Below are 24759 nucleotides of genomic sequence, written 5' to 3' on the forward strand. Positions count from 1 at the left end.
TGTCATCCAACCATCTCATCCTCTGTCATCCCTTCTCCTCCCGCTTTCAATCTTTCCCAGCATCAGGGTCTTTTCCAGTGAGTTCTTCGCATCAGATGGCCAAAGTATTGGAGTTTCAGCTTCAGCATCAGTCCTTCCAAAGAATATTCAGGACTGATTTCCTTTAGGATTGACGGGTTGGATCTCCTCGCAGTCCAAGGGACTCTCAAGAGTCTTCTCCAACACCACAGCTCAAAAGCATCAATTATTCAGCTCTCAGCTTTCTTTACAGTCCAACCCCACACCCATACGTGACTACTGGAAAAACCATAGCCTTGACCAGATGGACCTTTGTTGGCAAAGTAATGTCTCTGCTTTTTAACATACTGTCTAGGTTGGTTATAACTTGTCTTCCAAGGAGTAAGCATCACACACATTGATATATATATATATAATATATATATTTATATTATACATATTATTTATATTTTATATATATATCAATGTGTGTGCTTAGTCACTCAGTCATAACTCTTTGCGACCCCATGGACTGTAGTCCGTTCAGCTCCTCTGTCCATGTGGATTCTCCAGGCAAGAATACTGGAGTGGGTTGCCATACCCTTCTCCAGGTGATCTTCCCAACCCAGGGATCAAACCCAAGTCTTCCACATTGCAGGTGGATTTTTTTACCTTCTGAGCCACCAGAGAAGCCCATATATATATCAGTACCAGAAATTAAATTCTTAATTACACTCTACAAAAATCTCTAGGCCCATTAGTTCAATTGTTAATTCTATCAAACTTCTAAGGAAGAAATAATATCAAACATTTACAAAATCTTTTAGAAAATACACCAGATGAGAACAATTTCCTAATTATTGTATGAGACCAAAAGCATCCTGACACCAAAATCAGATGTTATAATTATCAAAATTATTATAAAAATATAATATTTTAAAATATTATAAAATTATATTAAATAATACCTTTATTAATAGAAATATAACGATCCTTTAAAAAAAGAAATTTATAGGAATATGAAGAGAATACATCATGACCAAGTAGTGTATCCCAGGACTATAAAGTTACTTTAGTATTTGAAGATCAATCAACATAGTTCACCATACTAACAGTATGTAAGAGAAAAACCATATGAAAATTTCAATAGCCACAGAAAAATACTATTTGACATAATTCAAAACCTTTGTGATAAAAACAACAAAGAGTAAAAGAAACCTTTTTCAACCTGACAGAAGTCATCTCCAAAAAACTTAGACCTAACATCTTACTCAATGGTGAAAGAGAATGATTTTTCTGTAGTAAGAAGCAACAGAAGATTGCCCATTTTTGTGCTACTATTTAATGACAGTCTTCGTGCTAAAGTCACGGAGAAGGCAATGGCACCCCACTCCAGTACTCTTACCTGGAAAATCCCATGGACGGAGGAGCCTGGAAGGCTGCAGTCCATGGAGTTGCTGAGGGTCGGACACGACTGAGTGACTTCACTTTCACTTTTCACTTTCATGCATTGGAGAAGGAAATGGCAACCCATTCCAGTGTTCTTGCCTGGACAATCCCAGGGACAGGGGAGCCTGGTGGGCTGCCATTTATGGAGTCGCACAGAGTCGGACACGACTGAAGTGACTTAGCAGCAGCAGCAGTGCTAAAGTCAAGAAGAAAAAGGAATATACTTTTCAGACCTTGCCTTTAGCCAAGATGGAATAACAGAGACTGGATTTACCATTTTGCCTGAAACAACTGAAAACTAGGCTAAATGATTATAGTTGGAAATTTCAACTCCCCATCTCAATAGTAGAAGACTTGAATACTATCATCAAACTTGACTTAAATGAAACTGATACAACACTACATCTGATGAAAGCTGATTACATAGTCTTTTCAGGTGCATGACATATTTACCAAGATAGAGAATATTCCATGCCATAAAACAAATCTTGATAAATTTAAAAGGAGTCAAGTCATACAGAGTATGTTCAGTTCAGTTCAGTTCAGCTTAGTCGTGTCCGACTCTTTGCGACCCCATGGACTGCAACACGCCAGGCCTCCCTGTCCATTGCCAACTCTGAGAGTCTACTCAAACTCATGTCCATTGAGTCGGTGATGCCATCCAACCATCTCATCCTCTGTTGTCCCCTTCTCCTGCCTTCACTCTTTCCCAGCATCAAGGTCTTTTCCAATGAGTCAGTTCTTCGCATCAGGTGGCCAAAGTATTGGAGTTCCGCTTCAGCATCAGTCCTTCCAAAGAATATTCAGGACTGATTTGGATCTCCTTGCAGTCCAAGGGACTCTCAAGAGTCTTCTCCAATACCACAGTTCAAAAGCATCAGTTCTTCAGCGCTCAGCTTTCGTTATAGTTCTTCAGCTTTCTTTATAGTTCAACTCTCCCATCCACTCATGACTACTGGAAAAACTATAGCCTTGACTAGTCGGACCTTTGTTGGCAAAGAGTATGTTCTCTGAGTGCAAATGAATTAAATTAAAAATAAATTACAGAAGGATATTTAAAAGTCCCCAAATATTTTGAAACTAAGTAACACTTCTAAATAACCCATTGGTTAGAGGAGAAATAAAGTGAAAAATAGGATGTATTGAGAATGGGCTGATACTGAAAATATAAAATAAAATTTATGGGAAGCAATTATAGCAGTATTTAGAGGGATATGTATAATATAATATAGCGTATATGGGCTTCTCTGGTAGCTCAGCTGATAAAGAATCCACCTACAATGCAGGATACCCTGGTTTGATTCCTGGGTTGGGAAGACCCCCTGGAAAAGGGATAGGCTACCCACTCCAGTCTTCTTGGGCTTCCCTGGTGACTCAGATGGTAAAGAATCCACCTGCAATGTGGGAGACCTGGATTCAATCCCTGGGTTGGGAAGATCCCCTGGAGGAGGGCATGGCAACCCACTCCACTATTCTTGCTTGGAGAATGCCCATGGACAGAGGAGCCTGGTGGGCTACAGTCCATGGGGTCGCAAAGAGTCTGACACAACTGAGCGACTAAGCACAGCACAGCATATAGCATATATACTGGAAAAGAGGAAAGTTCTCAAATCAGTAATCTTGATTTCATTTTAAGGATCTAGAAAAAACTGCAAATGAAACCCAAAGAAAGCAGAAGAAAGGAAGTATTAAACATCAGAGAGGAAAGCAATGAAAAAGGAAACAGAGAAACAATAGCAGAAACCACACTTAAAGTTCATTTTTTGAGGAGATAAATAAAATTGATAAAACTATAGTCAGATTGACAAGGGAAATAGGTAAAAGATACAAATTACCAGTTTCAGGAACTAAAGAAGTAACATCACTACAGATGCTACACATATTAAGAGAATATTATTATGGCCAATTCTCTTTAAAACATAAATATACATAGGCGTCACAGCTTGCAGGATCTTAGTTCTCTGATCATGGATGGAACCTGGGCCCACAGCAGTGAAAGTGACAAGTCGTAACACTGGACCGCCAGGGAATTCCCGTATTATGGCCTACTCTATACCTATAAATTAGATAAGAAGAAAGGCAAATTCCTTCAACAGCACAAAATTCTAAAGCTCAAGACAGAAATAGTTCACTTGAATAGCTCTATTTCTATTAATGTAATTTCTTATTGTCACTCAATTCCTGACTTCCACTTTGACTCCTTTCTTATTATAAAGATTATATATTTTCTTTAACCTAATAATTGCTAATGACTGGGTAACTGGATTAGCAACACTCATCAGCTGGTCAGGGTTTATGGTGATTCTGCTGACGTAGTTTGCATCTGGTGTATCATGAAGGATGTTAGAAAATAAAGACATCCCCGAGAAATCTGCTCCTCCCCAGCATTTACCAGTCAAAGACTTTTCAGAGGCTTTCATGCATGTTAAAATAAGCTACAGATTTCCAAAAGAGATAACTACAGTTACGAAGGTGGCTCAAAGTTTCAGGGCAGAATGAATCAAAATATGTAAAATTTCTAACCATACCAAGTGTTGGCTGGGATGTAGGCCCATTGAAACTCCTCCACTGTGCTGGTGGGAACATAAAATGGTACAACCCCTTTGGAAAACACTTTAGCACTTTCTTTGAAAATTAGACAAATATCAACCATGCGACCCAGTCATCCCACTCCTAAGTATTTACCTAAGAAAGATGAAAGTGTGTCTCTGTACAAAGACTTGTCCACAAATGTTCATAGTTGCTTTATTTGTAACTTGGAGGAAAAAAAAAAAAACCCAAATATGTAAACATGAGTAGATAAACTATGTGGTAAATAGATAAACAAACTGTGGTATATCCATGCAATAGAATGCTTCTCAGCAATAAAAGAGAGTAAATTACTGATACACAGTGCCACATGGATGAATCTCTAATTCATAATTGGTGGAACACAGCTACATAATTGGTGGAACACAGAGCAAAATGAAAATATGGATTCCTTTGTTCATATATTATTAAGGATTTCAAAACAGTGACAGCAGAGCATTAAAACAAGTGCCAAGCCCTTTTAAGTACAAGATCCTATAGGACTGCACCAGCCACATGCCTGTAAAGCCAGACCTGCTCAAAATAATTATCCTGAGTTAAGGAAGACAGACAAAAAGGATACATAACATATGATTTCACTTATTTTTAATTTTTATTGGAGTATGGTTGTTTTACAATGCTGTGTTAGTTTCTGCTGTACAGCAAAGTGAATCAGCTATTTGCATACATACATTCCCTGTTTTTTGGATTTCCTTCCCATTTAGGTCACATCAGAGCATTGAGTAGAGTTCCCTGTGCTATACAGTAGTTTCTCCTTAGTTATCTATTTTCTGTACATGCGTGCTAAGTTACTTCAGTGGCGTCTGGCTCTTTGCGACCCTATGGACTGTAGCCTGCTGGGCTCCTCTGGCCATAGGATTCTCTAGGCAAGAATACTTGGAGTGGGTTGCCATGCCCTTCTCCAGACTATCTTCCTGACCCAGGGATCAAACCCCTATCTCTTGTGTCTCCAGTATCAGCAGATGGGTTCTTTACCACTGGCACCACCTGGGAATCCCTATCTATTTTATATATAGTATCAATAAGGTATGTATGTCAATCTCAATCTTCCAATTCACCCCACCACCCCCTCTTCTCCTCTTGGTATCCATAAGTTTGTTCTCTACATCTGTATCTCTATTTCTGCTCTGCAAATAAGTTCATCTGTAACATTTTTTTCTAGATTCCACATATAAGAGATGTATATAAAATTACAGAAAATGCAAATTTATCTAAAGTGATGGAAAGCTGATTGGTGGGTACCTGAGGAAGAGTAAGAGGAGGGATTTAAAAGGAGCACAAAGAAGTTCTTTGGAATGATGTATGTATTTACTATCTTGATTCTGGTGAAGGTTTCACAGATGATACAGTTGTGAGCTGTGCCATCCAGCCCAGGCACTGACCTCTGGAGAGTTTTTCACACTGAAGAGCCTATTTTAACATCAGACAAAAACAGTGTTTTAGAAAAGTTCTAAAAAGTTTTAAAGTTCTAAAAGTATTTTCTTTGCTAAAAAAAAGTTGTCAGAGCATCTTACTTTGTTCTAAATCCAACAAATCACTTTCTGTGGGGGGAAAAATTGCAAAACATTACTTGGCCTTTGAAAAGGATTTTTAAAAAATACAGTTCATAATCTCTATGCAATTCTTCACCACAGCCAAAACACACACAGTTCAGTTCAATTCAGTTGCTCAGTCGTGTCCAACTCTTTGTGACCCCGTGAACTGCAGCACGCCAGGCCTCCCTGTCCATCACCGACTCCCTGAGTTTACCCAAACTCATGTCCATCGAGTTGGTGATGCCATCCAACCATTTCATCTTCTGTCATCCCCTTCTCCTCCTGCCCTCAATCTTTCCCAGCATCAGGGTCTTTTCAAATGAGTCAGCTCTTTGCATCAGGTAGCCAAAGTATTGGAGTTTCAGCTTCAACATCAGTCCTTCCAATGAACACCCAGGACTGATCTCCTTTAGGATGGACTGGTTGGATCTCCTTGTAGTCCAAGGGACTCTCAAGAGTCTTTTCCAACACCACAGTTCAAAGCATAAATTCTTCAGCACTCAGCTTTCTTCACAGTCCAACTCTCACATCAATACTTGACCACTGGAAAAACCATAGCCTTGACTAGATGGACCTTTGTTGACAAAGTAATGTCTCTGCTTTTTAATATGCTGTCTAGGTTGGTCATAACTTTCCATCCAAGGAGTAAGCGTCTTTTAATTTCGTGGCTGCAATCACCATCTGCAGTGATTTTAGAGCCGAGAAAAATAACGTCAGCCACTGTTTCCACTGTTTCCCCATCTATTTGCCATGAAGTGATGGGATCGGATGCCATGATCTTAGTTTTCTGAATGTTGAGCTTTAAGCCAACTTTTTGACTCTCCTCTTTTCACTTTCATCAAGAGGCTCTTTAGTTCTTCTTCAATTTCTGCCATAAGGGTGATGTCATCTGCATATCTGAGGTTATTGATATTTCTCCTGCCAATCTTGATTCCAGCTTGTGCTTCATCCAGCCCAGCGTTTCTCATGATGTACTCTGCATATAAGTTAAATAAGCAGGGTGACGATATACAGCCTTGACGTACTCCTTTTCCTATTTGGAACCAGTCTGTTGTTCCATGTCCAGTTCTAATTGTTGCTTCCTGACCTGCATGTAGGTTTCTCAAGAGGCAGGTCAGGTGGTCTGGTTTTCCTATCTCTTTCAGAGTTTTCTGCAGTTTATTGTGATCCACACAGTCAAAGGCTTTGGCATAGTCAATAAAGCAGAAATAGATGTTTTTCTGGAACTAAAACACACACAAGTATGAGTTCAGTAAAAGCAGAAGATGATATGTAATTAACTGCTAAAATTAATGACACATTACCAGTAGAGTTTTATTTGCAGAATTATAAAGATCCAGCAGGATTTGAAGCCATCAGGGAAAGCCAATCGAAAGGCCTGCTATTGAATATAGCCTTGAAGAGTGAATGAGACTTACACAAACATGAAAGAAGGGAAAATAGCAGTTTGGGTAGGGAGAAAAGAATGGAGGTTTGGATTAAAAGTTATCCAGATCAGTTTACAGACAATGAACAGACCTGCTTGGTTGGGTCAGTGTATTTTGGTGACAGGCACTTAATAAGAGATAACATTTGATTGGCTCCTCGGGGTTAGGATATTGTAGAGCTTTGAAGGCAAGCTGAGTAATCCATTTTTATCTGAAAGACAAGGGCTAATGTGTAGAGTGATAAAATAAAAAATGTTGTGAGAAGTGAAAGGAGGTTATATGTAAAATGCTATTTCAAATCTTTGCTTTGGGGACCCCTTTCTTTCTTTTATTCTTTTTAAACTTTATTTTATATTGGAGTATAACAGATTAACAATGTTGTGAGTTTCAGGTGAACAACAAAGGGACTCAGGATATATAAACAAGTATATGTTTATACAAGTATATGTTTATACTTGTTTATACTTGTTTATACAAGTATAAACATATACTTGTATAAACATATACTTGTTTATATATGCTTTATGTTTATATCCATATATATCCATATATATATATATATATCCATATATATCCATATATGTTTCCATATATGTATCCATATATGTTTCCATATATCCATATATGTTTCCATATATCCATATATCCATATATGTTTCCATATATGTATCCATATATGTTTCCATATATATATCCATATATATCCATATATGTTTATATATCCTTTATGACACCACCTTTATGGCAGAAATTGAAGAAGAACCAAAGAGCCTCTTGATGAAAGTGAAAGAGGAGAGTCAAAAAGTTGGCTTAAAGCTCAACATTCGGAAAACTAAGATCATGGTATCCGATCCCGTCACTTCATGGCAGATAGATGGGGAAACAGTGTCAGACTTTATTTTTTGGGCTCCAAAATCACTGCAGATGGTGATTGCAGCCATGAAATTAAAAGATGCTTACTCCTTGGAAGGAAAGTTATGACCAACCTAGACAGCATATTAAAAAGCAGAGACATTACTTTGTCAACAAAGGTCCATCTAGTCAAGGCTATGGTTTTTCCAGTGGTCATGTATGGATGTGAGAGTTGGACTATAAAGAAAGCTGAGCGCAGAAGAATTGATGCTTCTGAACTATGGTGTTGGAGAACACTCTTGAGAGTCCCTTGGACTGCAAGGAGATCCAACCAGTCCATCCTAAAGGAGATCAGTCCTGGGTGTTCATTGGAAGGACTGATGTTGAAGCTGAAACTCCAATATTTTGGGCACCTGATGCGAAGAGCTGACTCATTTAAAAAGACCCTGATGCTGAGAAAGATTGAGGGCAGGAGGATAAGGGGACGACAGAGGATGAGATGGTTGGATGGCATCATCAACTCGATGGACATGGGTTTGGATGGACTCCGGGAGTCGGTGATGGACAGGGAGGCCTGACGTGCTGCAGTTCATGGGGTCGCAAAGAGTTGGACATGACTGAGCAACTGAACTGAACTGAGCTGAACTGCTGTGTCTCAGAGTATTTCCTCATTCATTCCCCGCTTTATGCTGTAGTTGACCACCGGCCTAGTTCTGGGGCTTTATTACTTCTTAGACTGAAGTATCTCCTTTCCTGCATGCCTTCAGCATTCACTATACTGCTGCCAAATTAACCTTGGGAAAGAGGCTTCTTTAATATGATTTTTCTTCTCTTAAGTCTTCATAAATTCACTACTGCCTTTTAAAATAGACTGGTTTTCAATGGATTTCTATACTACCTTTCTCTTGGTGCTTTTAAGACTTAGTCAAACAGCACAAATCAGTTTTCCTCAAGTTTCTTTATCCTGCCGGTTCCTAGAGAGACCCCAGCTTGCAAGATCCTCTTGCAGCTGTCTGTTGGAATCAGATTCATTCTTCAAGTATTCAAATGTAATTTATTGCATGAAGCCTTTTCTGAGTCCCCCAAACAAGTTACTCCTATAGCTATAGCTCTGTGCCATTCACTTTTCAAGTTTCTTTTACTCTGCATTTGATGATAGGATACAGACTTTGGGGTCAGGCTGAACATCAAATGCTCTACTTGTTAGCTTGTGATCTTGGGCAAGTTTCTTAATCTCTCCAGACTTCAATTGCCTTATTTGAAAATGCAGATAATAATACCTATCTGTAAAGATTGTTGTATGGATTAAATCAATAGAAGTGCCTGATGCATGAGAGGTGGTATGTTTCTAACATCATCTTGGCATACATTTGTTTGTATAATTTTCTTAGTGACTAAAAAGTACTTTTTTGATATCTATTTGTGCATAGTATAATTTATCTACCTTTTAAAGGGACAGTTTTATTTATTTTTTAAGTTAACTTTTATTGAAGTATAGTTGTTTTACAATGTTGTGTTAGTTTCTACTGTACAGCAAAGTGAATTAGCTATATGTACATATTTATCCATACTGTTTTGGATTTCCTTCCCGTTTAGGTCACCATAGAGCCCTGAGTAGAATTATTACTTAAGCTATACCATAGGTTCTCATTAGTTATCGATCTTGTGTTGTTGCTGTTCTTTAGTGGCTAAGTTGTATCTGACTCTTTGTGACCCCATAGACTAGCCTGCCAGGCTCCCACTGTCCATGGGAGTTCCCAGGCAAGAATACTGGAGTGGTTGCCATTTCTTTCTCTGAGGATCTTCCTGATCCAGGGATCTAAGCCGCATCCACTGCATTGGCAGGCAGATTCTTTACCCCTGAGCCGTAGTATCAATAGTATATATATGTCAATCTTAAAGGGATAGTTCTAGAAGTCTGTTGGCATGTTATGTATTCTTAGGATATTTCAAAGTTGGGTTTTTTCCCCCCCAAAAATGTTACATTCAACTTTGTAAAAACATACAGCCATTCTGAAAATCAGTTATATCTCATGTCATGTTCAGTGTTTTAAAGTAACAACTGGAGGAACAAATATTAACTATTAATACACAAACCCATTCTGCCACAAAATTTGGATTTTATGCTAAACATATCAATATTGTAAATGTTACACTTTAAAATATTTCTTATTCAGGACACTTTAAAATCAACTCTAATAATTTATATACACAAAACACATCTGCTTTATGTGTTTGCGTGATGAGTTTTACCAAATATATACACCTGTGTAAAACCACAGTCAACAAACAGAGCACTTATATTGCTCTGAAAGGATTCCTGTGTCTATTCTCAGTCTCTTCTCTTTGTACACATCCCCAGCACCAGGCAACGACTTTCCTGTTTCTTGTCACTGTAAATTTTTAGATTTAGATTTTCCTTTTCTAGTTTCATATAAATGTAATTATCTACGATGCAGTCTTTCTATCTGATTTTGCCCAGTGTAGAGTTTATGAGATTCATTCCTGTTGCATGTACAGTAGTAGTTTGTTCCTTTTCATTGCTGAGTCATGTCCCGTTGTGTGAACATACTACAGTTTGTTTATTCATTCACATATTGATGGATGCATTGATGATTCTCAGTTTGAGGTTACTATGAACAAAGCTCTATGAACATTGGTGTCCAAGTCATTGTACAGACCTATTTTCATTCTCTTGGTTAAATACCTAGGAATGAAATTGCTGGGTCATATGGTCAGTGTATGTTGAGCTTTTAAAGAAATTGCCAATTTGTTTTCCATAGTAGCATTCTCTTTAGCCATAAATGAGAATGTCAATTGCTCTGCATCCTTGCCAACCTTTGAAAATACTAGATGTAGTGATGTCTTATTGTGGGTTTAATTTGCATTTCCCTAATGACAAAAAAGATTGAACATCTTTGCTTGTGCTGTTATTTCCATATGTTCTTTGAGATGTGTCTATTCAAATATTTTGCTAATTAAAAAAAAGTGTTATTGTATTCTTGAGTTACAAGGATTCTTAATATATTCTGGATACAAGTTCCTTGTCAGATACATATATTGTGAATATTTTCACTTTTTTATGGTATCTTTGGGATAACAGAAGTTTTACATTTTGATGAAGTCCAATCATATTTCTTATGATTCATGCTGGGTTTTTTGGGGGGAGGGGGTTGTTGTATCTAAGAAATCTTTGCCTTCCAAGGTCACGAAGATTCTGCTGTTTCCTTCTAGACGTTTAGAGATTTACCTTTTATGTTTAGGTCTATGACCCACATCAAATTAATACTTGTCTAAGGTGTAAGGTAAAGGTCAAGCATTTCCTTTTTTTTGAATGTGGTACCTAGTTGTTTCAGCACTGTTTGTTAAAAAGAATTAGCTTTGCATCTTTGTTGAAAACCAGTTGACTATATGTATGGGGTCTGGACTTTATTCATTGATCTATATATCTAACCTTGTGCCTATCACACTGTCCTGGAAACTGTAGTTTTATATGAAGTTTTGAAAACAGGTATGCGCATGTTCCAACTTTGTTTTTCCTACACATTTCTGTATAAATTTTAGAGTTATCTTGTCAAATTAAAGAAATATTCTGCTGGAATTTGCAGAGAGCTGACAGTTTAACAATTTGAGTTCCAATTCATGAAGCCATAATACTTATTTTTAAGTATTTTAGGACTTTCTCTTGATTGTAATTTATCATGTTCAGGGTACAGGTCTTGCACGTGTTTTGTTGAATTTATCATTCTATATTTCATGGTTTTGGATGCTAAGTATTATATGGTTTTACTCTAAATTTCAATTTACTGATTTTTGTAACATTGACCTTGTATCCTGCAACTAGTTCCAGTAGCTTTTTTGGGTGTGGATTCCTTAGGTTTTTCTAATAATACAATGTTGTCACTTGCAAATAGTTTTATTTATTCTTTTCCAATGTAAATACTTTTAAAAACACTAGTTCATAGTTTTCATCAAACTTCGACAATTTTCAGCCAATATTTCTTCCCAGGCACACCTCAGACTCCTCCTCCCCTATTGCAAAGTCTTCCTCAATTATGCCTAAGTTCTCTGTATCAGGCTGGAAGTGCCACCTGGGTGGCCAGAACCCAGACCAGAGCCCAGTGTGGAATAGATCCAACTTTGGTCTCTCTGGTCTTCAGGTGCTTCTCCCCTCCCTGAGGTCTGGCTCAGGTTCCAGGTAGCTGGAGAGCGTGCTCAGTCAGTCCTGTTGGACTCTTACAACAGGAAGAGTGGACTATAGCCCACCAGGCTCCTCTGTCCATGGGATTTTCCTGGGGAGAATTCTGGAGTGAGTTGCCATTTCCTTCTCCCTTTCCCACCCAGGAATTGAACCCAGGCCTCCTGAGGCACCTACTGCATTGCAGGCAGATTCTTTACCACCGAGCCAGCAGGGTAGCCAAGAATGACCTAACAAGCAGATCGGTTTCCTTGGCCCGTGCAGCATTTCTTTCATTGGATGAACCGAACCGGGAATTGTCCCAACAGCGATAACACTGATTTTGGGTGACTCAAACTGTCAGGCCTGTGAGTGGTTTACATGAACTATTTCACTTAAATCTCACAACGACCCCACGAGGTAGGTTTTAAATTTATTCTCATTGAGGAAATTGAGGTATGAAGAGATTTTAGTTGCCCAAGTTCACACAGCTACTAAGACTGGTGGAGCCAGGAATTTGGGGGTTGAATTTCAGTAATCTGACTCCAGAGCCTGTCTTCTTAACTGTGTGCTTTAGGAGGAAAGAGGAAGAGCTGTCAGGAGCATGTGTATCTGAGGAAGGTTTTTTTTTTTTTTTTTTTGAGGGAGATAGAGTGGATAACAGCGAGATACTATGTTTCCTGCGGGAAGGGTTCTTCTTAGCTTTACAGCTACAGATTGCCTCTGCCTGTTCAGACTTTTCTCCTTTGATATCTTGTCACGTCCTGTTTCCCCCTGACTTCCTGTGTTCCGCGTTGCACTGCCATCAGTGCCCTTAGATCACTGGCTCCAGTGGAATCCACGCAGGTGGGGCGATCCGACTGCACCTCCCGCCCCCGAATACCTGCTCCACTGGCTGTGAAAAGCGAAACAGGGTGAAGTGGGGGCTCCTTCCCCAGAATCTCTTAAGAACGAGTCTTTGGCGGGAAGATACCTAGGCCCCTCTCCACATCCAGAAATTTATCTTACAAAAGTCTTGGGCGGGGCAGGGCTACGCCAAGTCCAGGTGGGTTTAGACTCCGTGCACTAGCAAGGCTCCCGTGCACTAGCAAGACTTCCCCGGCGTTTCTAAGAGGAGGTTCCCCAGTCCGTGAGGTTTCCCCGGTAGAGGGCCAAGAGATCCCAACCAGGGGCTCCCAGAACCCCCGCGCCCCCCAGGACCCCCGCGCCCCCGCGCCCAGGCCAGGCGGGCCGGCCTTCGCGCGGCGCGCGCTCCCGCGGGCAGGGGGCGGGGCGGCGGCCGGGGGCGCCCGCTCCTCCCACTGCGGGCGGCCGGTCTGGCGGCGCTGAGCCCCCTGCGCGCGGCACATGGGGCGCCTGACGGAGGCGGCGGCAGCGGGCGGCGGCGCTTCAGCGGCGCGCTCGGCCGGGCCCCCTCCCGCTCCCCTGTCCCTCTCGTCCACGTCCCCCGGCTGCGCGGCCGCCATGGCGTCCAGCGAGGAGGACGGCACCAACGGCGGCGCCTCGGAGGCGAGCGAGGAGAGGGAGGCGGTGGGCAAGCGGAGGCGCCTGGGCTTGTTGGCCACTATCTGGCTCACCTTCTACAACATCGCCATGACCGCGGGGTACGAGCGCCCAGAGGGGGCCCTCCCCACGCCGCCGCGCCCCCGACTTTGCGCGCTCTGGTCGCTGGCAGAGCGTGCCCGGCTCCCGGGAGGGGCGGCGAGGGGCCGGGTGCGCGTGCGCGCGGGTAGCGGGGTGGTCGCGGCGCGGGGGTATTTGCGGCGCAGGGGTGCTTGCGGCGCAGGAAGGGGGCGCGGGCGGCCGTCGTGGGGGGAGGGGCGCTGCGCCTCGGGGCTTGAATGGAGCGGGGCGGGGGGGCCGGGCCGTGCTCGCCCGGCATTGCCTAATACGGTGCACGGCGCGCGCGGCGGCCGCGGGGCGCGGGCCGGAGGTTAAGTATAGACCTGGGCAGGAATGCGGGGCCGACCCGCGGGGGACTCTGCCCCCGCGGGCGCCACCGCCGCCGCTGCTGGTGAAGAAGCGCCGGGGTCCCACCGCCCCCGAGCCCGGAGCTGTCGGGAGAGTGGCCCCAACCCTCTTTCCCGGTCGCCGGCCCCTGGACTGCACAGCCTCGTGCTCCGGATCGCTGGGCAGAGTTTGCTAACTGTTCCTGTCTCTGCGATTTTTTTTTTTTTTTAAGTAATAGTGCACCCGAGAGCTTCTTACCTGGGACGATTTTCCAAATACCCTGCGGGATCGGAGTTTGGCACTGGTGTCCAGGATCTTGTGGCTCCGTGACTGATACTCTGTACTTTTATTTCTGGCTTTGAGTGCGATTTACAAGTTAAAGTTACACAATGACTATCATAGCTCTGCAAAGAGCTGCCGCAGTGACTTTTAAAAAACCTGCTGGGAAATGCTCTTCCATTTCTAAATGGCATTGCCTTAAAAAAAAAAAAAAAAGCTGTTTTCCGTTATCCCACGAAGTATTACTAACCTCTAGAAATGTAGGGGGAAAGCTTAATATCGAAAACTTTCTCTAGAGCTTACAGAAAACTGTGATTGACCGAGATTTAATGAATGATTTGAGACTGTGCTGAGTACTTTTGTGCTTAATGCCTAACGAGGACTCACTGTGGGGCAGGCACTGTGTCGGTCCATCTAGGTGTAATGTGTCATCATTGGTCCTCTACGACTGTGAGGGGCGCATGATGTTAAATTTGATAGAATGGGAAACTGAGGCACAAATAGATTAAGTAACTTGCTCAAGTTCACACAACCAGTAAGTGTCAGACTTAGGCTTCAGTCCAGACAGTTTGACTCCAGAGCCCTGTTACTTCTGCTTTCCACTCTTAAGTTTTCTAATCTTGAAAAAGAAAACTAATTGACTCACACGCTACTGGAGAACAGTTGGGTACCCACTGTGTGCTACAGCCTGAAAAACATTGTCTCTTCTGTGCTCATCTCATCCAGTTAATAAACACTGGGGAAGCCTGCCATTTATTAACTTGTCTGTGGTCCCTTTCCTTTCCAGGCCACTTTCCCTTTTGAAGGCCGAGTTACCTTTTGAAAAAAGGAAGATCAGTACATACCTCCAGTTTAAAGCCTTCAGTGACTCTGCATTACCTCCACTGGTAATGGAAGGGATTTAGGCTGTCATTCAAGGCAATATCTGCCTGATTACTCTTCCCAGTTTTATTGCTTTTGGTATCTCCTCTCAGTCAACTGTGCCCTCAAAGCACCGTGCAGTTTTATTTTCACAGCTCTCTCCGTCTTTGCTCAGGCTGTTCATCCTGTGGATAATATGCCCTGTGTTCCTGCTATGACTTTTAACCAAGTCACCTCTTTGAAGTTTTCTGAGTGTCTTACCCCACCTGGAGCAGAATTAAATGTTCTCTCCGTTGTGTTCTCAAACTTCATTCCTGACTTTCCTACCTGGCTCAGCAAAATCACTGCTTCTCGGGAAACTTGTCTGTCTCCCAGTTGTTCAAAGGCAAGGGAGCAGAAATAGAATAATCCATATAACTAACTCTTTGGAAGCTTTCTAGAGGCGTTGAGATTTGAAGAAAGAATAGGATTTGCATATGTAGAGGGTGGATATTTCAAGTGAGATGAGTTCTGAAAATAGGCATGAGATGCAATGAAACTTACTGATTTAATTGAAGGGACATAGTGCAGACGTTGTGCAGATGAGGTTGGCAAAGCTGTGGTATGCAAAGTGGGACACACACGTGTACATTGAGTGGTTTGGAGGTTCTTTTTTTCTTTTGTGCCTGCTTTTTTTCCCCCAGCTTTTTTGAGTTGTAACTGACAACCTAACACTGGGAGTTTAAGGTGTACAATATGATTGCTTGATGTATTACTTGGTATATGTATATATTACAAAATGATTTTCATCATAAGATTAGTTAGCACATCTGTCACCTTACATAGTTGCCATGTTTATTTTGGGATGGAGAACATTTAAGATTTCGGATCCTAGCAACTGATTTTTTTTTAAATTGAAGTTTAGTTGATTTACAGTGTTGTGCCAATCTCTGCTGTATATATGCTCTAAACATAAAGAGGAATCATGGAGAAGGCGATGGCACCCCACTCCAGTACCCTTGCCTGGAAAATCCCATGGACGGAGGAGCCTGGTGGGCTGCAGTCCATGAGGTCGCTAAGAGTCAGACGAGGCTGAGCAACTTCACTTTCACTTTTCACTTTCATGCATCGGAGAAGGAAATGGCAACCCACTCCAGTGTTCTTGCCTGGAGAATCCCAGGGACGGAGGAGCCTGGTGGTCTGCCGTCTATGGGGTCACACAGAGTCGAACACGACTGAAGCGACTTAGCAGCAGCAGCAGCAGCATAGTGACTTAGTTATACACATATAGACATTCTGTTTTTGTATATTCTTTTTCATTATGATTTATCATAGGATATTGAATATAGTTCTCTGTGCTATACAGTAGGACCTTGTTAATTTAGTCTATATGTAATAGCTTACATCTGCTAATGCAGAGGTTCTTTTCATTTATTTGCTTGGTTTTTTCGCTTTTAGCAGAACTTTGGAAGGTTTATTGATATTTTTGGTAATAGTTTTGAAATCAAACAATATCTGAGAAATGAAATTTTTACATAAGTGTAAAAAAGAAATTGCCTAATTCTATAAGCTCAGCATGACTCTTCATTTTTCCTTGTAATGTCTCATGAGAGTAACTGTTCAGATTTTTACTCAAATTACCATACTCAGGGAGGCCTTCCCTGGCTGTCTTCATTTAAGTAGAAGCTGCTTACAAATCACTCCTTATCCCCTTTGCCTGCTTTGTTTTTCTCCACCATGCTTGTTACCATATAACTGTATGATGAACTTTACTAAATCATCTTGTTGCTTATTGGTCTGCTTCTCAGACCCTATACAATGTTAGTTCCATGAAACTCTCAAGAAATATTGGGTTGGCCAAAAAGTTCGTTTGAGTTTCTCCATAACATTTTACAGAAAAACCCAAAGGAACCTTTTGGCCAACCCAGTATTTGTTGAGTAAATGAATGTACTGATATTATAGAGTATTGTAGTTACAATATCTACTCTGTTGGATATTCAGTTTTCATGCATTATTTCACCAAATATTTCCATGTAGTTTTCAAAATTACACTTTTTCATGGTTATATAAAAGTGAATAGAGTTAAGTTACAGTGATAGTCTAAATCATGCCTCTGATCATATTATCCTTTAATTTGTTTCTCTTGAATTACTTGTTTAGGATCAATTCCCAGAGTAGAACTACAGGATGTAATTGATTTAGTTAAGTAATAATGTAATTTAAAGGATGTGAGGATTTTTATGGTACTTGTTCACAATAGATGCTTGGCTAGGAGCATTTTCTCTCTCTTCTTTTTTGCCACAAACACTTTTGAAGCCTGCATGTATTTGTGCATTGTCTTAGGTCAAGTGAGAGGCAAAAGCTAAATATTTTAGGCCCTGTGCTTGGAGAAGTGTTACCAGGGACATTTATAGATTGCAGTAAAAGATGGGATGAAGTAAGTGTTCTGCAGAGGTGTCATGTCTGTAGGTAGGGAGAATCAGAGAAAGGTGTGTGTGTGTCTGTGTGTGTATGTAACCATTGCATTCTAACTGAGCTTTGAAGGATGAGCAGGATTTACTTGGCAGGGTTGAGGAAGCAACAGGAGTTAGGGTACAGAGATGTGACACCACTTGACATGCTGTTGGGGTGAAAACAAGTGGATCTGAAGCATAGGCTGGGACAGAAAGATGTACTGGTAACCTGCCCCTTTGCGCAGGCCTGACATGCTTCCCTAACATGTTTGGATTCTAACCTGTAAGCAGTATGGGAAGGTGATAATTGAAGGTTATGTTTTCACCCCTTTTTAGCCGGGTAACCTCAGATAAGTTCCATAACCTCTCTAACCCTGGGTTTTCTCATCTGTCAAAGGAACAACACAACTACTTTGCTAGATTATTACAAGGAATTAAGTGGATATGAAGTGGTCAACGGAGATGCCTGACACATAGTGGGTGTTTAGAAATGATAATTCCTATTCCTAGTGGTGACTTGAAAAGTGCACTTTGTGCAGAAACTGATATATTCTCACTGTGTACATGGTGTGTGTTAGCAGAGCACCAGACCCAAGGTTCAGGCATGTACATTTCTCAACTTGGTAAGTAATAGACATATATTTTATCCCTGGGGAGGATGAATCCACGTGTGGATCTGTGACAGCTTTTGTTTTTTTTTTTTAATTGGAGTATAGTTGCTTTACAGTGTTGTACAACAAAATAAATCAGCTATATGTATACATATACCCCCTCCCTCTTGAATCTCCCTCTCACCCGCTACCACCCCACCCCCCTGCATACCATCCCTCTAGGTAATCACAGAGCGGGGCTCCCTGTGTTATACTGCGGCTTCCCACTAGCTAGCTATTTTATACAATGTAGCATATATATGTCAATCCTACTCTCCCAGTTCATCCCCCACCCTCTGTGCCCACACATCTGCACTCATGTCTGTGTCTCTGTTCCTGCCCTGCAGATAGGTTCATCTGTACCATTTTTCTAGATTCCACATGTATGCATTGATATATAATGTTTGTTTTTCTTTCTGACTTACTTCACTCTGAATGACAGACTCTAGGTCCATCCACATTGCTACAAAAGACCCGATTTCATTCCTTCATTATGGCTGAGTAATATTCCATTGTATATATGTTCTACATTTTGTTTATCCATCCATCTGTCAAAGAACATTTGTTTATTTATTTATTCATATAAATTTATTTATTTTAATTGGAGGCTAATTACTTTACAATACTGTAGTGGTTTTGTCGTACATTGACATGAATCCGCCACAGGTGTACATGTGTTCCCCATCCTGAACCCCTCCCCCCCCCCGCCTCCCTCCCCAAAGAACATTTAGATTGCTCCATGTCCTGGCTATTGTAAATAGTGCATTTTATCCATTCAAACCACTCAATGTCTTCAACAGATAAAGTTTTCGAGAAAGAGAAAGGAGGAGAGATGAGTGGATGGATGGAAGGGGGCAAAATGTATAGATTGACATAGTCATAAAAGACATAGCAACTAATTACAGTGAATGAATCATTTCAGTCATGATTTCTTCATTTTTTTTTTTTTTGGCTGTATTGTGTATGAGATCTTGGTTCACTAATCCAGGTCACTCCCATGCCCCCTGCATTGGCAGCACTGAGTCCTAACCACTGGACCACCAGAGAATTCCCCCAATTACGATATTAAAAAACTCTGAGACAGTTGTATCTTACCTCCAAGTTTTATGATTGAAGAAGTTCTCATTCAATTTTTCACATGGGATAGTGGTGTTTTGGTTCCATTTATAGACAATAAACCTTTGAGAAATACATCATTAAGCATTTATCAATCATATTATAGAATGTATGAGATTTAATTCAGAATAATCAGAGAGGAAGGCTTGTGGGGAGAGAAGTGAATAGAAGTTTGGATGAAACAAAATTATTTGTAAGATGATATTGGTTGGGTCTTCCTGTGGTCCAGTGGTTACTCTGTGCTTCCACTGCAGGGGGCACAGGTTCAATCCCTGATTAAGGAACTAAGATCCCACATACCTTGTGGTCAAAAAATAAAATGAATTTAAAAAAATTTAAAAGATGGTACTGGTTGAAGCAGGGCAGTGGCAAACAGGGTTCATAGTACCATTCATGCTCTCAGTTCAGTTCAGTTGCTCAGATGTGTCCAGCTCTTGGTGATCCTATGGACTGCAGCACACCAGTCTTCCCTGTCCATCACCAACTCCCAGAGCTTGCTCAAACTCATGTCCATCGAGTCAGTGATGCTGTCCAACCATCTCATCCTCTGTCATTCCCTTCTCCTCCTGCCTTCAGTCTTTCCCAGCATCAGGGTCTTTTCCATTGAGTCAGTTTTTAGCATCAGGTGGCTGAAGTATTGGAATTTCAGCTCTACACCTTTCATTCATGCTCTACACCTTTGTATATGTTTGAAGTTGTTCATAACTTTTTTTTTAAGTAGTGTTGAAATTTTAAAAAATAGGAGATATAGGTGTAGATAACCAAGTTCTTAAAAAAGCAGGTGGTCTCCAAGAGATATTAGGAGAAAAAGAGGCACCAGAAGACATCTGAAAGAGAAAGCTCCACCTTCAATAAGAATTTTTAGGGTCATCACAGCCATAGCGTGTAAGGAGGAGTTTAGTGAGTGCCATAGGTGTTTAGGAAATGATACATCTCTCTCCTTGCTACACTGTTGTGTCGTCTCCGCTCACTAGAACTATGTCTTATCTCTAATTCCCCAGGACCTAGCACAGTACCTGGCGTAGCAATAAATGTTGATACTGAAGCTGAATGAATAAGTAAATGAATCAAGCAAGTAAGAAACCTTCTACGTGTGGAACACATGTTTATATTTTCCAAAGAGAGTGTCTAGGTTCATATTTGTGTAATTGATAGCTCTGAAATATTTTTTAAGAAAACTTTCCAGAAAAGAATTCTGAATTGTAGAAGCTCTAGTTGCTTCTGGAAATCTTTAAAATTATAATGACTCAACTGATGGATGCAGCAGTCCAGGGTTACTTAAATGTAGGACCTGTAAGAGAAATTTTGATCCTCATTCTTTGTGATGGAGGGCTTAGGAGGTGAGAATGGATTAATTCAGATGAGCTTCTGGCTGTATTTATTGAAAAACAGGTGAGAGGTTAGCATAGATGGTTCCATGGTCCTTTATAACCCTAGAGTGTTCATTTCTTTTATTTCCAACAGGTTAATTAGTGGTGGTATTCGCCTAATACTGTACTATTAATAGTTGGTACAATACTGCCACCTATGGGACAACAGTAAAATGTGTTACTGTTAAGGATGCTTGGAGTTTTATATCATGCTTTTAAAAATATACAAAACTTATCATCTCGATGAATCTTCTGATGAATTCTTTGGTAGGGTAATAATTTTTGTTTTGCCCATGTGGTATCTTCCTGGTCCAGGGATCAAACCTGTGTCTCCTACATTGGCAGGCGGGTTATTTACCCTGAGCCACCAGGGAAGCTCCAAATTAAAACAACTTATGAAGCTTGTTTTCTTACTAGAAGTCATATAAGGCCTTGGAATTGAGGATATTGAAAATCATAACATTTTACAATTGGAAGGTACCTAAAACATCCTTCAGATGAGCACACTCAGATGAACCTAGCACAGGATTAAGTGTTGGGTCCAGTGTGGAGTGAAACCATGAGCTGAATCCAGGAAGCCATGGTGCAGTAAAAAGAGAACAGCAATGGGCTTTAAGAGTTCCACCATGAACTTACTCTAAGCCTTAGGATAAGTCCTTAGATGTCTCTGCATGGTGATTATCTTGTATTGAACAATGGCCTTCAAACTTTCCTAATAACATACTACTATCAGCTGAAATATCTGAGTGTAACACTCTGTATAACTTTAAAAATTACTACAATTTAAATACACGTATTTTTATGATTAGCTAATATCCCCAGGCTGGTAGCTTAACTGGTAAAGAATCTCTCTGCAGTATAGGAGACGCCCACTTGATCCTTGGGTTGGGAAGATCCCCTGGGTCGGGAAGATCCCCTGGAGAAGGGATACGCTACCCACTCCAGTCTTCTTGGGCTTGCCTGGTGGCTCAGATGGTAAAGAATCCACCTGCAATGCGGGAGACCTGGGTTTGATCCCTGGGTTGGGAAGATCCCCTGGAGGAGGGCATGGCAACCCACTCCAATATTCTTGCCTGGAGAATCCCAAGGACAGAGGAGCCTGGCGGGCTACAGTCCATGGGGTTGCAAAGAGTTGGATATGACTGAGCGACTAAGCACAACACACCAGGTACAGTGTATACTTAGGGCCTGACCAGTACAGTGGAGTAGTTGACGAGCATAGACTGTGAGATGAGTGGTGGGTTTAAGTCCCAGCTGACTGGCTCTATGGCCCTTTCTCCTATTTCCACAGCAGTGAAATAGGATAATAGTAGGTGCTACCTCATAGGGTTATTGTGAGGATGAAATATTAATATGTTAACTATATATATATAGAGAGAACAGTGTCTAGAACATTGAAAGCACTCTACAAGTGTACTTGCTATTACTTTAATACTTCTACATTTCAAAGGTCTTTGTGATAGTTTCAGACATTTGCCTGATTTCATGTCATTCTCACTAGAAAGTGATTGTTCTTTACTCATTCTGTGCTGAGGAGGGAGCATTCCCAGGGTTGAAGTGCTGTTCTGCTATTTTCTCACTGTTCTATTGAATCTGCTTTTCATCCCACTCAATCAGTCATTTCTTCACAGGCACCTTTAAGCCATTTGTCTATTTTATGAGTGCTTTTTAATTAAAAAGTTAAAAATGTGTAATAATTTTTTAATTCATAAATCCATTTAACTAGTCACTTTGGAGACCACTGTTTCTAAAAGCCTGGGGCAGCTATTCATTTCCATGAGTGTGTTATTAAAGATGTTTAAAAGTTACAGGTGATGCAACTTTTTTAAACTTCAAAGCGCTTTTGTAATTGCAATGGGAAAAATGACCTCTTATCAGGGACTCTTGGAGATTGAGTATCTGACTGGTGAGAAAGCTGGTGTCCACAAGTTTGATTTGTGTTTGTAAGTACCATTAATTCACCACAACTACATTTAATGTATAAGTGGACAAAGGAGCTGAGTGGGCTACAGTCCATGGGATCACAAGAACCGGACCCAATTTAGTGGCTAAACCACCACCAAGTTGAAAGGGGTGGGGATGTGCATTTTTTCTTTTTTGAAAATGAACCCTTTTTAAAAAAAGTGTAGTTGATTTACATTATTAGTTTCAGCTGTGCAGCATAGTGATTCAATATTTTTATAGAATATACTCCATTTGAAGTTATTATAAAACAATGGCTGTATTTCCATGTGCCATATGATATATCCTTGTTCCTTATTTATTTTATATATAGTAGTTTGTGTCTTTTAACCCCCTATTCTTGTCTTAATCCCTCTGCCCTTCCCTTTCCCACTTGGTAACCACTAGTTTGAGAATCAGGCTGGGGCTTCCCCTGGTGGCTCAGTGGTAGAGTCTGCCTGCCAGTGCAGGAGACATGGGTTTAATCTCTGATCTGGGAAGCTCCCACATGCCGTGGAATAACTAAGTCTGTGCACCACAGCTATTGAACCTGTGCTCTAGAGCCCATGCTCCACAACAAGAGAAGCCAGTGCATTGAGAAGCCTGTGCGCTAGAGAGTAGCCCCTGATCTCACCCAGAGAAAACCTGCATGCAACAGTAAAGACCCAGCACAGCCAAAAATTATAAATGAATAAAAAAACATTTTTATAAAGGTTAGAAAAGCAGGTTTACATCTGACCTTCTATATGTGTTCCTTCTGCAGCACCACAATTGTTTTTATTTAATGGAAATTATAAAAAACATTAATGGTTCTTATTAATGACTTTTACTTATAGCTATATATTTGTATAAAATACATATTTATACACATATAGCTCTTTACATCAACTCTTTATATAATTATGAAATACTTTATAATAACTTCATTTTTCGTAGAGAAACCTACTTCTTCAGTCTGTCAGTTTATCGGCTGAAACCAAAAATACAGTGCACATTGTTTGACATTTGAATGTAGCTGATATTGAATACGGGCTTCCCTGATAGCTCAGTTGGTAAAGAATCCGTCTTCAATGCAGGAGACCCCAGTTCGACTCAGGAAGACTGCTGGAGAAGGGATAGCCTACCCACTGCAGTATTCTTGGGCTTCCCTTATGGCTTAGCTGGTGAAGAATCTGCCTACAATGCAGGAGGCCTAGGTTTGATCCTTGGTTTGGAGGATAGCCTACCCACTGCAGTATTCTTGGGCTTTCCGTGTGACTTAGCTGGTGAAGAATCTGCCTACAATGCAGGAGGCCTAGGTTTGATCCTTGGTTTGGAGGATAGCCTACCCACTGCAGTATTCTTGGGCTTCCTTTGCAGCTCAGCTGGTAAAAGAATCTGCCTGCAATGTGGGAGACCTAGGTTTGATGCCTTGGTTGGGAAGATCCCCTGGAGATGGAAAGGGCTACCCACTCCTGTTTATTTCCTTGAGGAGTCAATGTAAAAATAATGTTTGTCATTTCTTCCTGTGGGTTTTTGAAAATAGAATAATGAACTGAGCATATTAACACATACATGCTAGTACTGTATAAGTTATGATGTATCTTTTCAGGATTCAGGAGACTTCATTCTGACAGAGCTTCATAAAATGCTTTTCTTTTCTGTAGGTGGTTGGTACTAGCTATTGCCATGGTACGTTTTTACATGGAAAAAGGAACACACAAAGGTTTATATAGAAGTATTCAGAAGACACTTAAATTTTTCCAGACATTTGCCTTGCTTGAGGTAAGTTTTCAATGATGCTTGTTTTTATATCATATTTATTTGAAAATATGTCTGTTGGAGCAGAATCAGTCTTATTTTGCTTATTACTTACTCCCCATAGACTCACTTAAAACCAGTGGAGACAGGGATTTATTTTATGCTATTGACATGTGATTTTTTTTGTTTGTTTGTTTGCTTACAGATAGTCCACTGTTTAATTGGTGAGTTTTTTTTTAAATTGATTTTTATGTTTGGCAGAGATTGCATTTGGGGCAGTGGTTGACGTGTTTTTCTTTTTAAGGAATTGTACCTACTTCTGTGCTTGTGGCTGGGGTCCAAGTGAGTTCAAGAATCTTCATGGTGTGGCTCGTTACTCACAGTATAAAACCA

General features: G+C 40.8%; 1 protein-coding gene and 1 long non-coding RNA gene across 7 annotated transcripts in view; one reads left to right on the forward strand and one right to left on the reverse strand.

The window, feature by feature from the left end:
• Positions 1-4605: 4605 nt before the first annotated feature.
• Positions 4606-14330, reverse strand: LOC147360983 (uncharacterized). Its single transcript, XR_015139582.1, has 2 exons — positions 14235-14330; positions 4606-6796 (listed from the first exon to the last, which is right to left on the reverse strand). It is a non-coding gene; the product is annotated as an uncharacterized LOC147360983 (long non-coding RNA).
• Positions 13367-24759, forward strand: part of HACD1 (3-hydroxyacyl-CoA dehydratase 1) — a 28069-nt gene continuing 16676 nt past the window's right edge. For all 6 annotated transcript variants that reach the window (XR_015139578.1, XR_015139579.1, XR_015139581.1 and 3 more), the window contains exons 1-4: positions 13367-13630; positions 24273-24390; positions 24572-24590; positions 24671-24759. Coding sequence is in view for 2 of the 6 variants with exons in the window: in XM_086334162.1 (XP_086190288.1) it covers positions 13374-13630; positions 24273-24390; positions 24572-24590; positions 24671-24759 (483 nt within the window). In the remaining 4 variants the exon portion in view is untranslated. The remainder of the gene's footprint in view (positions 13631-24272; positions 24391-24571; positions 24591-24670) is intronic.

The sequence above is a fragment of the Bos grunniens genome, chromosome 13 (assembly GCF_055505025.1).
Source record: "Bos grunniens cultivar Pamir isolate PY7600 chromosome 13, Bosgru_T2T1.0, whole genome shotgun sequence".
NCBI classification, from domain to species: domain Eukaryota; kingdom Metazoa; phylum Chordata; class Mammalia; order Artiodactyla; family Bovidae; genus Bos; species Bos grunniens.